A 16,503-nucleotide genomic window follows, 5' to 3' on the forward strand; every position below is an offset into this window, starting at 1 on the left:
AGCCCCATAGTTTATAGGCAGCCTGCCCCACTTAGTATATAGCCAGCCTGCCTGTAGTATATAGCCTGCAAGCCCTCCTCCCACCTTGTAGTATATAGGCAGCCTGCCCCCTGTAGTATATAGCCTGCAAGCCCTCCTCCCACCTTGTAGTATATAGGCAGCCTACCCCCTGTAGTATATAGCCTGCAAGCCCTCCTCCCACCTTGTAGTATATAGGCAGCCTGCCCCCTGTAGTATATAGCCTGCAAGCCCTCCTCTCACCCCGTAGTGTATAGGCAGCCTACCCCCTGTATATCACACCTACACCTCGTCCCGGCCCTGCCTAAAGTTCTCAGGCTCCTAATATCCTACAAAAATGGGAGGATGCATAACCACAAGGCATATCGCTCAAATTTTTTTAACATGAAGTATAATGTCAGAAGAAAACAATCTGTCAAGTGGATTTGTTGAAATCCTTTAAAGTTATAACCAATTATAGTGACACATCAGATTTAAAATATGGGTTGTATCAGGAAGGTGCAAAATGGCCAGGTCGTTAAGTGGTTAATATATCAACAATTAAATACCAATCAAAAGAATTGTAGATGGTTAATTGCTACCAATGACTACCAAAATTAAAAAATATAGGGACAATTACACCAAGGAATAAGAGGAATATTCCTTCTCCAATGAGATTCCACTACATAATTCGGGAATGTAAGGTGGGGCACATGCTATTTAAATGGGTTATTCAAGGGGAATGTATAATAACTTGTGACAAGAAGAGGAATAGACCTCAATTTCACAGGAAAGCCCAAGTAACTGCGCTAATTACTTAGTCTCTGAGCACATTTGACTGTAGATGACCCCCCAGCAATGGCCGCCAGTAAGAAAGAAGGGATGGGGAGCAAGAACACTATAGGATGTGCTATAGGGAAATGAGGGGGGCTGTGTTACAAAAAAGGAGTATATTTGATTCTGGGGGCCCAGTTTCATACTGGGCTTAGTATGGCTGAATATACACATGTTCCCTGTTACTGTGTATTTATTGCTTTTATTGTATGTTTCATTGTAATTCTGTTGGGGACCATAAATTAGATTATTATAACTCTGATTATTTTACAGAACTGCTTCTACTACTGGGGGTTTGCTGCGTGGCTTGCATACTATATCAATCACCCTCTTTACACCCCACCCTGTAAGTTTTTTATTTGGAGATGTCTTGTATTAAAGTCAACTTATATGTTTTTACTATCCCTCATTTGTTGCCTTTTAATGTCTTCCAGCATATGGGAAAAAGCAGATCAGCTTATCTATGATCATGTTTCTAGTGAGTGTTTCACAATTCAGTTTTTATTTAAACGTTTTCCTTTCTTTCTGTCCATATAAAAATAATTCTGAACTTTGATAGTGGCCTCTAGATGGCAGCACAAATGACATAGCTCAGACTGCTACTTTACAGCCTGCTGTAAAACTTGATACTGTATGTAGATATATCTTTATTTCAAACCATTAACTCTATTTTTTTCTATTTTGAAGATATGTGAAACTGGTAATTTCTCTATCCATATAGCTTTAAGTAATCTGAAAATAGACGGTATGTATTCTATTTTTTCTTACTGTTTTCTTCTTTTCTGTGTATTTATAATCTCAAAAATACCAGCTCTGCTTGTACCTGAAATATAATCAAGCTATCAATGCTAAAATGTCATTATTTTCGGGAGTTGCAATAAATGCCAAAATAATGTATAAAAAATGGGCATAAAAATGTACAAAAATTCAATTACTACATATAATACATGCTAAAAATATCCAAATGATGTCTCTTGTAGTGTAACTCAAGGGCAAAAGCTGATGTTTGGGGGGTACTGGGATCTGATATTTGGAACCTATTACATGGAATTTTTAGCAAGATATTAGTTACCATGGTTGTAGCAATAAGCTGTTGGGTGGAAGCGTCTTGGGTTTCACATCAGCAGCAAATGTTGAGAAATATTTAATGCACTTAGATGCTATGTGGTTAATATTAGGACTACGCAGACAGTATGGGGGTAACATCCGTGTGACTGCTGAATTTTTAGGACGGAAAAATCCTTGAACACAACAGAATCTGTTTAACTCTTTCAGGTTCCAGGTCGCGGAGGTATCCCTTCCCAACACGAAATCCTTTTACATGGTTGTTTTTCTTTGTGTCATGTCCTAACTATACCTATGAGGTAGGTATTGGCAACTCATCGCTCAGTGAACACGTCCTTATCCGATTACACTAAATGCTGGCTATAATGGAAGTTTTGGCAGTAGCATCTGTAAGTTTGCTGACAGAGGGCTGAGATCCTTCTCTACACATGAAGTGCGTTCAGTTTCTCCTACAGCAGCTTTGGAAAAAAAAAAGGATTTTCTGATTCTAACTCAAAGTGAAAAGAAACTGTTCAGAACAAAACTATAGCGGTTTAACATGAGCGCACTTGAAGTGTTACATGGGGGTGATTCAATGGATCACACAATGTATATATGGCTCATTTTGTAGAGGGGGTCCCTAATATAGCCTACAAAAGAGGTGGATTGGCCATGGACTCTTCAGCTCTTTGGGGCGGGGGCGTGATGTTAACCATACTAGTAGTTGTAAACTATAGGGACACCGGAGTTTACGGTCTCCAGCAAACATAACCACATTTGACATAATTTGACCTTAAAATTGACATATCAATGTTTGAAGAGGATTATTAATCTCTCAGCAAATTTCAGTGTATGTTTCAGTATCCCATGGCTTTTATGGGTTAAGGGGTGGATTTACCATATCTTGTACGTACATTTTCTTACATAAACTAGGAAAAAGTTGCGATCCTGGGTCATATTTCTCTGCCTCACCTTCACATCAAGGGGGTAGAGCCTCTAAGTATATCAGGCGTATCCGATGGTTGGAGTATCAGGGCTGTTTTTGGCAGACACTTTTTGGGTGAAGCTCATTTTATCAAGAAAGGAGGGAGAATAAGAGGAGCCATGGAAGTAGAGAAGAAAGCATTTTCTACTGATTAGCTATATTGCAAAGTAAGGCTACATTTACGTGGCCGTTAAGGAACGTATATACATCCCCCATTGGCCGGCAAAGGGTGCACGGGGCTACACAGAGCGGTACAGTACGGCGCCGTAACGCTCTGTACCCGGGGAAAAGATAGGACAGGTCCTATCTTCCCCGCAATACAGAGCTGTGCGCCATATATCTCTGGAGAGGGCTGGGGGCGAGCAGTGCTCACCCCCTCCTGCTCTTCCATGCACCAATGTGTGCCCGTGGTGCTACAGTACGTGTGAATGTAGCCTAAGGGGGCTGCCTTACAAGGTAGAAAAAAGGCATGGTTTTCCTTGGTGCAGCTAAGAAAACTTAGTGCGCATTTTCCAGAATCCCCTAGTGAAGAATCAATGGGTAGAAGTCTCCACTCGCCTATAAGGCGGCCTTAATAGGCAAACTCTTCATAAGGAGAACTCTTACACCCTGACCCTAGTCAAAAGCCTCTACTCAACCAAACTAGTTCCCTACACTTTACTGAAGAGATGCAGCCATGTCCAAACAGAGCTGTCTATAGTTGGGAATGTTCCTTCTGGAATAGATATACTGGTTTGGCTTTAATCACACATCATGTCATTAGGCTTCCTGAAAGTCATGCTTGATGGTAAGGGAGCTGCCTTACAAGGTAGCAAAAGGAGGTTTAATTTTCCATTTCCCATCAAGGGGAACCTATTTGCATATTTCCCAAATGTCTTGTCACTTGAGCTGTTGATTTATGCAAAGTTTGTTGAACAGTTTGTGATTGTTTGTGACATTACGTACATTACTTTACCAGCTCAACATAACTGGACCACAAATGACTTGATGAACTATTTTACAGGTGGGAAGTTGGATCAGTTTCACCGTGATGACCCAATGTGTTCCAGGTACGGATTCCTGCCCATAAAACAATGTACTTGTCTTCAATATCAAATCTCTATTTGCCCAGTGTCTTATTTTTGTGCTTTCAGTTGGACTCTTTACGTTGATTGGTTTCATTCAGATGACAATCTGGGCAAAGGAGAAACATCACAGATATATCAGGGAATTCAAGGACTATCCAAGAATCCGGATGTCAATAATCCCTTTTTTACTGTGAAGAGACATATGCAAAAAAAATAACATTTCTATGATTTTGTTTTAACATTTGATACCGAATTCTAGCTCAATATGTGCACAGAACAGCATTACATTTTTTAACGTTTTTTTTGTATGGCTTTTTCTGCAAATTTAAAAACAATGTAACATCCATTGTTGTAATATACAGCAACAACCATCTTTATACAGGGTGCTGGACCTTCATATCATAGTACAACATGTTATATACTGTAGGTGCCATTAAGGTTGCATACCTTCAATCAATGTTACACCACTAGGTCTCAAGGTCCACATTTCAGGACATTAGCAATAAGGTTATAATTTCTTAATGTTTCAAAGGTTGAAGCAAAACCTTTCATCTGGATTGTCATTTTTATGTGGTGATCGGTTCCAATAGCCTATGCTTTCCTGATTGTCTGCTCTGTGATTAATTTCAGTACTTATTAAAATTTTATTTCGCATGACCTGCCTCTGCCAGCTGCATTTGGTTAGTCCCTGGGAAGGGGGGCAGCAGCCTGTGTCTGAGCCTTCTCTCCTACACATTTATCCCTTACCCCTCCCTACTGTCAAGTGCATTATGCAGGCTGGGGATGGATGGGGGTGGTGTGGAGTAGAGGAAGAATGCGTAAGGAGACTTTACTTTATAAAGTACTGAAATGATTAAGAATGCTGACAAAGGCATTTTAAGATCAGCATAGCATTGTAACCTGCCAACAGCTAAAAAGACATTCCAGGTTTGCTTTAACGTCTATCTGTTAAAGGGTTTAAAGTCAGTCTGTCAGTAGTGAAATCGGCATAATAGTTTGCGTTGCAAGGTACTGGGGCAGCTTCAATAAACACAAGTGTATCTTTAAAAAATGCCAAAATTGCTTCATTTATTTTAATTACTTGTTTTGCAATATCCAAATGAGAGTTAAGTTTAATGGACTTTGTTTCCAGCTCTACCTCACTGCCAAAAACCTCAACCAGCAGCTCCCAAGTGCAGTTGATTGACGGCTCTTTCTTGCTCTGAGGCTAATCCTTAGCACTTGCTACCCGGCGCATGCGCAGTACAGTTCTAGATAACATGAACAGCTGTATAAACTGTACAACACATGTATCAGCCAGGGAATACGAATGATGAACCTCCGAGCAGGAATGTGAGGAAATGCTGTGAAAGCAGTGGGTGTGAATTTAAGAAAAGAGGCAAAGGTGATAATATTACGTTATATTATGTATGGTTCCTATGTTCATTTACATATGGCAGAATGGATTTTCAAAAAGTGTTATTTTTGTCATGATTTTGTTCAATGTAAGATGCTAAGAGTAATTGTATTGTGATTTTATTTGCCCTTTCACACAATGCGTTACGTCTTTTTTTTATCCGTTTTTGACACATTCCAAAGGCTTCAGCCTTGATCACATGCTGAAGTAACATTGCGTTTCTATTGCATTTGCTAAAACGCAATGTTAGAATGTGATCAAGGTTAAAGCCTTCGGAATGCGGCATAAATGCATAAGTGACGCAATGCATCATGTGAAAGAGACTACAGACTACCTTTAGAGGGAACCTGTTACCACATTTTTCACAAATACAGCTAGTGCAGGTTGCTATAGAGCCCCAGTAACTGACGCCTTTCTTTTAGCTGAAAAGTTTCCCTGAGATCCCCATAAAATCAGAGTTCTAAACTTGCCTGGTATTTATGGATCTCTAGAGCAAGTAAAGATGCATGGCCTAATGTCATGTGACCAGGGTGACTTCATCACATTAGCATTAAAATTAGCAAACTGTATCCCATGCACATATTTGACCACATGAAAAATCATAAATGCTTGGTGTAGTTTGCTAATGTTGGCAGGCTAAAGGACCTGTGATGTCCCCCTGGTCACATGACATTACTGCTGCATGCAGAGAAAGCATGGGGAGGAGCTGCAGGATTAAAGTTGGATATATAGGAATCTGAGGGGAACAATTTTTAGCTAAAAGGGTGTCGTTATTAGGGCTCTATGGAAACCTCCCACTAGCTGTATTTGTGCAAAAATGTGGTGACAGCTTCCCTTTAAGGGTATCTGCACACGTTGTAGAACGGTCATGGGATATATCTCAGCAGTAATCTCAATGCCATTCCACAAGGATTGAAAAACAGCCAAAATTGGTATGATGCTGCAATTGTGCTGCAGAGCTAGTTTCCGCACCCCATTATTGTGCCCAAATTGAGCTACCTGAAAAAGGTGTGAAGCTGACACTTCAAAAATATAGCGCACAAACCACAGGGAGGAAAAAAATTCCACCAAAATCGGAAAACCAATAATAAATCCCCCCCCCCCCCCCATTGTCTTAAGCCTACTAGGAGCCCATAATGTCCATCCACATGCCTCCAAATGTTATAATGGGACACAAAGGATATTGGAATTTTATTAGTGTTTGTAAAACATTTTCTGTGCATGATCTCAATAAAACAAATGACTATATAATTTAGGAGACCCCACGCTCCCCACTACTTTTTCGTAATTGGGGAAAAGCCCTTAAGTGTTTTTCTTCTGTTATTATTTTTTGCTAAATTTACTAATTATATATAGTCAAAAAGCACAAATTAAAGCTAAAAAACTTCTAAATTAACTGAAAATGAACAATATTGAGAGGTCATGGCTATTAGATGCCCAGTCAAGTATAAGGGACACTAGATCACACAATAATCCCAGCACGTAGATGCAAAAAGCTTTGTGAAAAAATATATTTATAGGGCCAGATTTAGTTCAAGAAGCCTTATGCACCATTTATGAGCCAAAGCTTACTGGAATACCAACAGAAGCCATATAATAGTCTAATAAATCATTGCTGTATTGTGCTGTATTTTACAGCAGTAGAAAAGCCATACTGTATAATTCTGTAAATCAAGTAATAAAAAAGATTGCGTTTTCATATGTAAACTTCTGAGTGTTTTATTATTTGGAAAAGGTTGTCTCATTTCAAAAACTCTAAAAAGACAAGAAGATTTACATGTTTATTGGTACTTTATTATACTAACACTATTATTTTATTCATGGTACAGAGGATAAATGTCTGATCAACTGAGGTGTGTGGGGGGGGGGGTGGAATTGGGTTCCACAAGTTTTACTTTATGTATCTAATTAGAAAGATGATATTCTTATCTTTAACATAACACCAAAAGCTTGTTTCTAGGTGCTATAGAACTCAAACGTGTCAGTCATGAAATGACCCTCACTCCGAGCTCTAAGTGTCACTTCTCTAAGGCAAAATATGCCTCTTCTCTGATCACTTGCATATGATTTTGATGTGTTTTTTTTTTATAGGTAAATAGATTAGATTTGATAAGTAAATGAGTTAAGGCAGGATTCTAGAAAGGACATTTCATATACTACCTGAGGGGCTAGTAGCTTAAAGGGAACCGGTCATCAAAATTGGCCTAATGTTGTCAAGCAGCTGAGCAGCTTCTAGATGACGTTTCATTCATGGGATGGTGCGGTGGGATCATCCTGCAAATCAACTTTAAATTGAGATGTAAATTGGTTTTATGAAGTCGAGGCAGGGATTATAACACTGAAGTCAAGCTTTCCCTGCCATAGAACACCCCCTTCACTGTAATTGATGTTCCTGTGTCCAGGGACATCACAGATCAAATCTCCTGATGTTAATCACATGGGAGGAAGTGCACAGAGAATGAGAGAATTTGACTTCATTGTTAAGCTCTCCTCCTCCCGGACTTCATGCATCTAGCTTACATCCTACTTCAAAATTTATTTTCTGGGGATGCCACCAAGCTGGGCCATGGAAGAAACTTGATCTAGAAGCTGTTCAACTGCTTGACAGCATACTAGTAGTGGTTCAGTAGGCTAATTTCTGATGACAGGTTCCCTTTAATGGGATAACATCTATTGACAGCGTCTTTTTAAATATGACAAAAGTATACACAACATTTTAAAACTTTTGGGAGACATGTACTGTTATTTCATGTTGTTGGATGGAAGTTACCGAGGTGCTGTTGCTTCTGAGCCCTCTATCACAGCTATTAACCACTGAGATGCTGTGGTCAATTGCATCTGTGGCATCAATGCTGTTGCGGTCAAGAGCTGTTGCCAAAGTAAAATTTTTTTCCACTTGAATTCCATAAGTTGCCACGAGAAATGGGAGGAAGTCAGATGTACCCAGAGCAGAGGTGTTATACAATTGCAGTATGTTTGCTGTATGGAGAACGTCCTGCTATAAGGCAGGATTTGCACTGAGAATTGAGCATTAATATGGGCTGGGAGTCGCAGCTCACAATGGAATGGTAATTGCAATGAAGGTAGATTCAATTCTCTAGATTTTATTTGTTAATAAGCACGTGAAAAACAGAGCAAAGCATAACTATTCATGTAGTCTGGTCACATGATCATTCCATATTCAATGCATTACCGACAATAACAAATATCCTGACTCTTCTAGACGGTTTCCTCTGGTTCTGACCAAGCAGAGCAGCGTCTCCGTGTAGCAGGTGATTCTGTCCGGTTTACAACTTAAAAGTACTTTTATAGGTGAGAACTCACATTAAATAAGTTTATAGAAGTTGTCAAAATCTGTTCCAAAATTAGTGATGCCTTATTGGGCGTTTGTGGAATTTGCAATTTTCTAAAAACTATTTTGATGGTCCCTCCCTACTGTCAAGTGCATTATGCAGGCTGGGGATGGATGGGGGTGGTGTGGAGTAGAGGAAGAATGCGTAAGGAGACTTTACTTTATAAAGTACTGAAATGATTAAGAATGCTGACAAAGGCATTTTAAGATCAGCATAGCATTGTAACCTGCCAACAGCTAAAAAGACATTCCAGGTTTGCTTTAACGTCTATCTGTTAAAGGGTTTAAAGTCAGTCTGTCAGTAGTGAAATCGGAATAATAGTTTGCACTGCAAGGTACTGGGGCAGCTTCAATAAACACAAGTGTATCTTTAAAAAATGCCAAAATTGCTTAATTTATTTTAATTACTTGTTTTGCAATATCCAAATGAGAGTTAAGTTTAATGGACTTTGTTTCCAGCTCTACCTCACTGCCAAAAACCTCAACCAGCAGCTCCCAAGTGCAGTTGATTGACGGCTCTTTCTTGCTCTGAGGCTAATCCTTAGCACTTGCTACCCGGCGCATGCGCAGCACAGTTCTAGATAACATGAACAGCTGTATAAACTGTACAACACATGTATCAGCCAGGGAATACGAATGATGAGCCTCCGAGCAGGAATGTGAGGAAATGCTGTGAAAGCAGTGGGTGTGAATTTAAGAAAAGAGGCAAAGGTGATAATATTACGTTATATTATGTATGGTTCCTATGTTCATTTACATATGGCAGAATGGATTTTCAAAAAGTGTTATTTTTGTCATGATTTTGTTCAATGTAAGATACTAAGAGTAATTGTATTGTGATTTTATTTGCCCTTTCACACAATGCGTTACGTCTTTTTTGATCCGTTTTTGACACATTCCAAAGGTTTCTATTGCATTTGCTAAAACGCAATGTTACCTCAGAATGTGATCAAGGTTAAAGCCTTCGGAATGCGGCAAAAATGCATAAGTGACGCAATGCATCATGTGAAAGAGACTACAGACTCCCTTTAGAGGGAACCTGTTACCACATTTTTCACAAATACAGCTAGTGCAAGTTGCTATAGAGTCCCAGTAACTGACGCCTTTCTTTTAGCTGAAAAGTTTCCCTGAGATCCCCATAAAATCAGAGTTCTAAACTTGCCTGGTATTTATGGATCTCTAGAGCAAGTAAAGGTGCATGGCCTAATGTCATGTGACCAGGGTGACTTCATCACATTAGCATTAAAATTAGCAAACTGTATCCCATGCACATATTTGACCACATGAAAAATCATAAATGCTTGGTGTAGTTTGCTAATGTTGGCAGGCTAAAGGACCTGTGATGTCCCCCTGGTCACATGACATTACTGCTGCATGCAGAGAAAGCATGGGGAGGAGCTGCAGGATTAAAGTTGGATATATAGGAATCTGAGGGGAACAATTTTTAGCTAAAAGGGTGTCGGTTATTAGGGCTCTATGGAAACCTCCCACTAGCTGTATTTGTGCAAAAATGTGGTGACAGCTTCCCTTTAAGGGTATCTGCACACGTTGTAGAACGGTCATGGGATATATCTCAGCAGTAATCTCAATGCCATTCCACAAGGATTGAAAAACAGCCAAAATTGGTATGATGCTGCAATTGTGCTGCAGAGCTAGTTTCCGCACCCCATTATTGTGCCCAAATTGAGCTACCTGAAAAAGGTGTGAAGCTGACACTTCAAAAATATAGCGCACAAACCACAGGGAGGAAAAAAATTCCACCAAAATCGGAAAACCAATAATAAATCCCCCCCCCCCCATTGTCTTAAGCCTACTAGGAGCCCATAATGTCCATCCACATGCCTCCAAATGTTATAATGGGACACAAAGGATTTGGGAATTTTATTAGTGTTTGTAAAACATTTTCTGTGCATGATCTCAATAAAACAAATGACTATATAATTTAGGAGACCCCACGCTCCCCACTACTTTTTCGTAATTGGGAAAAAGCCCTTAAGTGTTTGTCTTCTGTTATTATTTTTTGCTAACTTTACTAATTATATATAGTCAAAAAGCACAAATTAAAGCTAAAAAACTTCTAAATTAACTGAAAATGAACAATATTGAGAGGTCATGGCTATTACATGCCCAGTCAAGTATAAGGGACACTAGATCACACAATAATCCCAGCACGTAGATGCAAAAAGCTTTGTGAAAAAATATATTTATAGGGCCAGATTTAGTTCAAGAAGCCTTATGCACCATTTATGAGCCAAAGCTTACTGGAATACCAACAGAAGCCATATAATAGTCTAATAAATCATTGCTGTATTGTGCTGTATTTTACAGCAGTAGAAAAGCCATACTGTATAATTCTGTAAATCAAGTAATAAAAAAAGATTGCGTTTTCATATGTAAACTTCTGAGTGTTTTATTATTTGGAAAAGGTTGTCTCATTTAAAAAACTCTAAAAAGACAAGAAGATTTACATGTTTATTGGTACTTTATTATACGAACACTATTATTTTATTCATGGTACAGAGGATAAATGTCTGATCAACTGAGGTGTGTGGGGGGGGGGGGGTGGAATTGGGTTCCACAAGTTTTGCTTTCTTTATCTAATTAGAAAGATGATATTCTTATCTTTAACATAACACCAAAAGCTTGTTTCTAGGTGCTATAGAACTCAAACGTGTCAGTCATGAAATGACCCTCGCTCCAAGCTCTAAAAGTCACTCCTCTAAGGCAAAATATGCCTCTTCTCTGATCACTTGCATATGATTTTGATGTGATTTTTTTTTTTATAGGTAAATAGATTAGATTTGATAAGTAAATGAGTTAAGGCAGGATTCTAGAAAGGACATTTCATATACTACCTGAGGGGCTAGTAGCTTAAAGGGAACCGGTCATCAAAATTGGCCTAATGTTGTCAAGCAGCTGAGCAGCTTCTAGATGACGTTTCATTCATGGGATGGTGCGGTGGGATCATCCTGCAAATCAACTTTAAATTGAGATGTAAATTGGTTTTATGAAGTCGAGGCAGGGATTATAACACTGAAGTCAAGCTTTCCCTGCCATAGAACATCCCCTTCACTGTAATTGATGTTCCTGTGTCCAGGGACATCACAGATCAAATCTCCTGATGTTAATCACATGGGAGGAAGTGCACAGAGAATGAGAGAATTTGACTTCATTGTTAAGCTCTCCTCCTCCCGGACTTCATGCATCTAGCTTACATCCTACTTCAAAATTTATTTTCTGGGGATGCCACCAAGCTGGGCCATGGAAGAAACTTGATCTAGAAGCTGTTCAACTGCTTGACAGCATACTAGTAGTGGTTCAGTAGGCTAATTTCTGATGACAGGTTCCCTTTAATGGGATAACATCTATTGACAGCGTCTTTTTAAATATGACAAAAGTATACACAACATTTTAAAACTTTTGGGAGACATGTACTGTTATTTCATGTTGTTGGATGGAAGTTACCGAGGTGCTGTTGCTTCTGAGCCCTCTATCACAGCTATTAACCACTGAGATGCTGTGGTCAATTGCATCTGTGGCATCAATGCTGTTGCGGTCAAGAGCTGTTGCCAAAGTAAAATTTTTTTCCACTTGAATTCCATAAGTTGCCACGAGAAATGGGAGGAAGTCAGATGTACCCAGAGCAGAGGTGTTATACAATTGCAGTATGTTTGCTGTATGGAGAACGTCCTGCTATAAGGCAGGATTTGCACTGAGAATTGAGCATTAATATGGGCTGGGAGTCGCAGCTCACAATGGAATGGTAATTGCAATGAAGGTAGATTCAATTCTCTAGATTTTATTTGTTAATAAGCACGTGAAAAACAGAGCAAAGCATAACTATTCATGTAGTCTGGTCACATGATCATTCCATATTCAATGCATTACCGACAATAACAAATATCCTGACTCTTCTAGACGGTTTCCTCTGGTTCTGACCAAGCAGAGCAGCGTCTCCGTGTAGCAGGTGATTCTGTCCGGTTTACAACTTAAAAGTACTTTTATAGGTGAGAACTGACATTAAATAAGTTTATAGAAGTTGTCAAAATCTGTTCCAAAATTAGTGATGCCTTATTGGGCGTTTGTGGAATTTGCAATTTTCTAAAAACTATTTTGATGGTCCCTCCCTACTGTCAAGTGCATTATGCAGGCTGGGGATGGATGGGGGTGGTGTGGAGTAGAGGAAGAATGCGTAAGGAGACTTTACTTTATAAAGTACTGAAATGATTAAGAATGCTGACAAAGGCATTTTAAGATCAGCATAGCATTGTAACCTGCCAACAGCTAAAAAGACATTCCAGGTTTGCTTTAACGTCTATCTGTTAAAGGGTTTAAAGTCAGTCTGTCAGTAGTGAAATCGGAATAATAGTTTGCACTGCAAGGTACTGGGGCAGCTTCAATAAACACAAGTGTATCTTTAAAAAATGCCAAAATTGCTTAATTTATTTTAATTACTTGTTTTGCAATATCCAAATGAGAGTTAAGTTTAATGGACTTTGTTTCCAGCTCTACCTCACTGCCAAAAACCTCAACCAGCAGCTCCCAAGTGCAGTTGATTGACGGCTCTTTCTTGCTCTGAGGCTAATCCTTAGCACTTGCTACCCGGCGCATGCGCAGCACAGTTCTAGATAACATGAACAGCTGTATAAACTGTACAACACATGTATCAGCCAGGGAATACGAATGATGAGCCTCCGAGCAGGAATGTGAGGAAATGCTGTGAAAGCAGTGGGTGTGAATTTAAGAAAAGAGGCAAAGGTGATAATATTACGTTATATTATGTATGGTTCCTATGTTCATTTACATATGGCAGAATGGATTTTCAAAAAGTGTTATTTTTGTCATGATTTTGTTCAATGTAAGATACTAAGAGTAATTGTATTGTGATTTTATTTGCCCTTTCACACAATGCGTTACGTCTTTTTTGATCCGTTTTTGACACATTCCAAAGGTTTCTATTGCATTTGCTAAAACGCAATGTTACCTCAGAATGTGATCAAGGTTAAAGCCTTCGGAATGCGGCAAAAATGCATAAGTGACGCAATGCATCATGTGAAAGAGACTACAGACTCCCTTTAGAGGGAACCTGTTACCACATTTTTCACAAATACAGCTAGTGCAAGTTGCTATAGAGTCCCAGTAACTGACGCCTTTCTTTTAGCTGAAAAGTTTCCCTGAGATCCCCATAAAATCAGAGTTCTAAACTTGCCTGGTATTTATGGATCTCTAGAGCAAGTAAAGGTGCATGGCCTAATGTCATGTGACCAGGGTGACTTCATCACATTAGCATTAAAATTAGCAAACTGTATCCCATGCACATATTTGACCACATGAAAAATCATAAATGCTTGGTGTAGTTTGCTAATGTTGGCAGGCTAAAGGACCTGTGATGTCCCCCTGGTCACATGACATTACTGCTGCATGCAGAGAAAGCATGGGGAGGAGCTGCAGGATTAAAGTTGGATATATAGGAATCTGAGGGGAACAATTTTTAGCTAAAAGGGTGTCGGTTATTAGGGCTCTATGGAAACCTCCCACTAGCTGTATTTGTGCAAAAATGTGGTGACAGCTTCCCTTTAAGGGTATCTGCACACGTTGTAGAACGGTCATGGGATATATCTCAGCAGTAATCTCAATGCCATTCCACAAGGATTGAAAAACAGCCAAAATTGGTATGATGCTGCAATTGTGCTGCAGAGCTAGTTTCCGCACCCCATTATTGTGCCCAAATTGAGCTACCTGAAAAAGGTGTGAAGCTGACACTTCAAAAATATAGCGCACAAACCACAGGGAGGAAAAAAATTCCACCAAAATCGGAAAACCAATAATAAATCCCCCCCCCCCCCCATTGTCTTAAGCCTACTAGGAGCCCATAATGTCCATCCACATGCCTCCAAATGTTATAATGGGACACAAAGGATTTGGGAATTTTATTAGTGTTTGTAAAACATTTTCTGTGCATGATCTCAATAAAACAAATGACTATATAATTTAGGAGACCCCACGCTCCCCACTACTTTTTCGTAATTGGGAAAAAGCCCTTAAGTGTTTGTCTTCTGTTATTATTTTTTGCTAACTTTACTAATTATATATAGTCAAAAAGCACAAATTAAAGCTAAAAAACTTCTAAATTAACTGAAAATGAACAATATTGAGAGGTCATGGCTATTACATGCCCAGTCAAGTATAAGGGACACTAGATCACACAATAATCCCAGCACGTAGATGCAAAAAGCTTTGTGAAAAAATATATTTATAGGGCCAGATTTAGTTCAAGAAGCCTTATGCACCATTTATGAGCCAAAGCTTACTGGAATACCAACAGAAGCCATATAATAGTCTAATAAATCATTGCTGTATTGTGCTGTATTTTACAGCAGTAGAAAAGCCATACTGTATAATTCTGTAAATCAAGTAATAAAAAAAGATTGCGTTTTCATATGTAAACTTCTGAGTGTTTTATTATTTGGAAAAGGTTGTCTCATTTAAAAAACTCTAAAAAGACAAGATTTACATGTTTATTGGTACTTTATTATACGAACACTATTATTTTATTCATGGTACAGAGGATAAATGTCTGATCAACTGAGGTGTGTGGGGGGGGGGGGGGGGTGGAATTGGGTTCCACAAGTTTTGCTTTCTTTATCTAATTAGAAAGATGATATTCTTATCTTTAACATAACACCAAAAGCTTGTTTCTAGGTGCTATAGAACTCAAACGTGTCAGTCATGAAATGACCCTCGCTCCAAGCTCTAAAAGTCACTCCTCTAAGGCAAAATATGCCTCTTCTCTGATCACTTGCATATGATTTTGATGTGATTTTTTTTTTTATAGGTAAATAGATTAGATTTGATAAGTAAATGAGTTAAGGCAGGATTCTAGAAAGGACATTTCATATACTACCTGAGGGGCTAGTAGCTTAAAGGGAACCGGTCATCAAAATTGGCCTAATGTTGTCAAGCAGCTGAGCAGCTTCTAGATGACGTTTCATTCATGGGATGGTGCGGTGGGATCATCCTGCAAATCAACTTTAAATTGAGATGTAAATTGGTTTTATGAAGTCGAGGCAGGGATTATAACACTGAAGTCAAGCTTTCCCTGCCATAGAACATCCCCTTCACTGTAATTGATGTTCCTGTGTCCAGGGACATCACAGATCAAATCTCCTGATGTTAATCACATGGGAGGAAGTGCACAGAGAATGAGAGAATTTGACGTCATTGTTAAGCTCTCCTCCTCCCGGACTTCATGCATCTAGCTTACATCCTACTTCAAAATTTATTTTCTGGGGATGCCACCAAGCTGGGCCATGGAAGAAACTTGATCTAGAAGCTGTTCAACTGCTTGACAGCATACTAGTAGTGGTTCAGTAGGCTAATTTCTGATGACAGGTTCCCTTTAATGGGATAACATCTATTGACAGCGTCTTTTTAAATATGACAAAAGTATACACAACATTTTAAAACTTTTGGGAGACATGTACTGTTATTTCATGTTGTTGGATGGAAGTTACCGAGGTGCTGTTGCTTCTGAGCCCTCTATCACAGCTATTAACCACTGAGATGCTGTGGTCAATTGCATCTGTGGCATCAATGCTGTTGCGGTCAAGAGCTGTTGCCAAAGTAAAATTTTTTTCCACTTGAATTCCATAAGTTGCCACGAGAAATGGGAGGAAGTCAGATGTACCCAGAGCAGAGGTGTTATACAATTGCAGTATGTTTGCTGTATGGAGAACGTCCTGCTATAAGGCAGGATTTGCACTGAGAATTGAGCATTAATATGGGCTGGGAGTCGCAGCTCACAATGGAATGGTAATTGCAATGAAGG

At 39.2% G+C, this 16,503-nt stretch overlaps 1 protein-coding gene across 4 annotated transcripts in view; it reads left to right on the forward strand.

The window, feature by feature from the left end:
* LOC140103631 (very-long-chain enoyl-CoA reductase-like) overlaps positions 1-7,030 on the forward strand; it is a 31,195-nt gene extending 24,165 nt beyond the window's left edge. For all 4 annotated transcript variants that reach the window (XM_072126783.1, XM_072126785.1, XM_072126784.1 and 1 more), the window contains 6 exons: positions 1,105-1,177; positions 1,266-1,309; positions 1,519-1,576; positions 2,107-2,195; positions 3,864-3,909; positions 3,994-7,030. In XM_072126783.1, the coding sequence (XP_071982884.1) occupies positions 1,105-1,177; positions 1,266-1,309; positions 1,519-1,576; positions 2,107-2,195; positions 3,864-3,909; positions 3,994-4,121 (438 nt within the window). In that variant the 3' untranslated portion in view covers positions 4,122-7,030. The remainder of the gene's footprint in view (positions 1-1,104; positions 1,178-1,265; positions 1,310-1,518; positions 1,577-2,106; positions 2,196-3,863; positions 3,910-3,993) is intronic.
* Positions 7,031-16,503: the final 9,473 nt, after the last annotated feature.

This window comes from Engystomops pustulosus, chromosome 10, assembly GCF_040894005.1.
Source record: "Engystomops pustulosus chromosome 10, aEngPut4.maternal, whole genome shotgun sequence".
Lineage (NCBI taxonomy): Eukaryota > Metazoa > Chordata > Amphibia > Anura > Leptodactylidae > Engystomops > Engystomops pustulosus.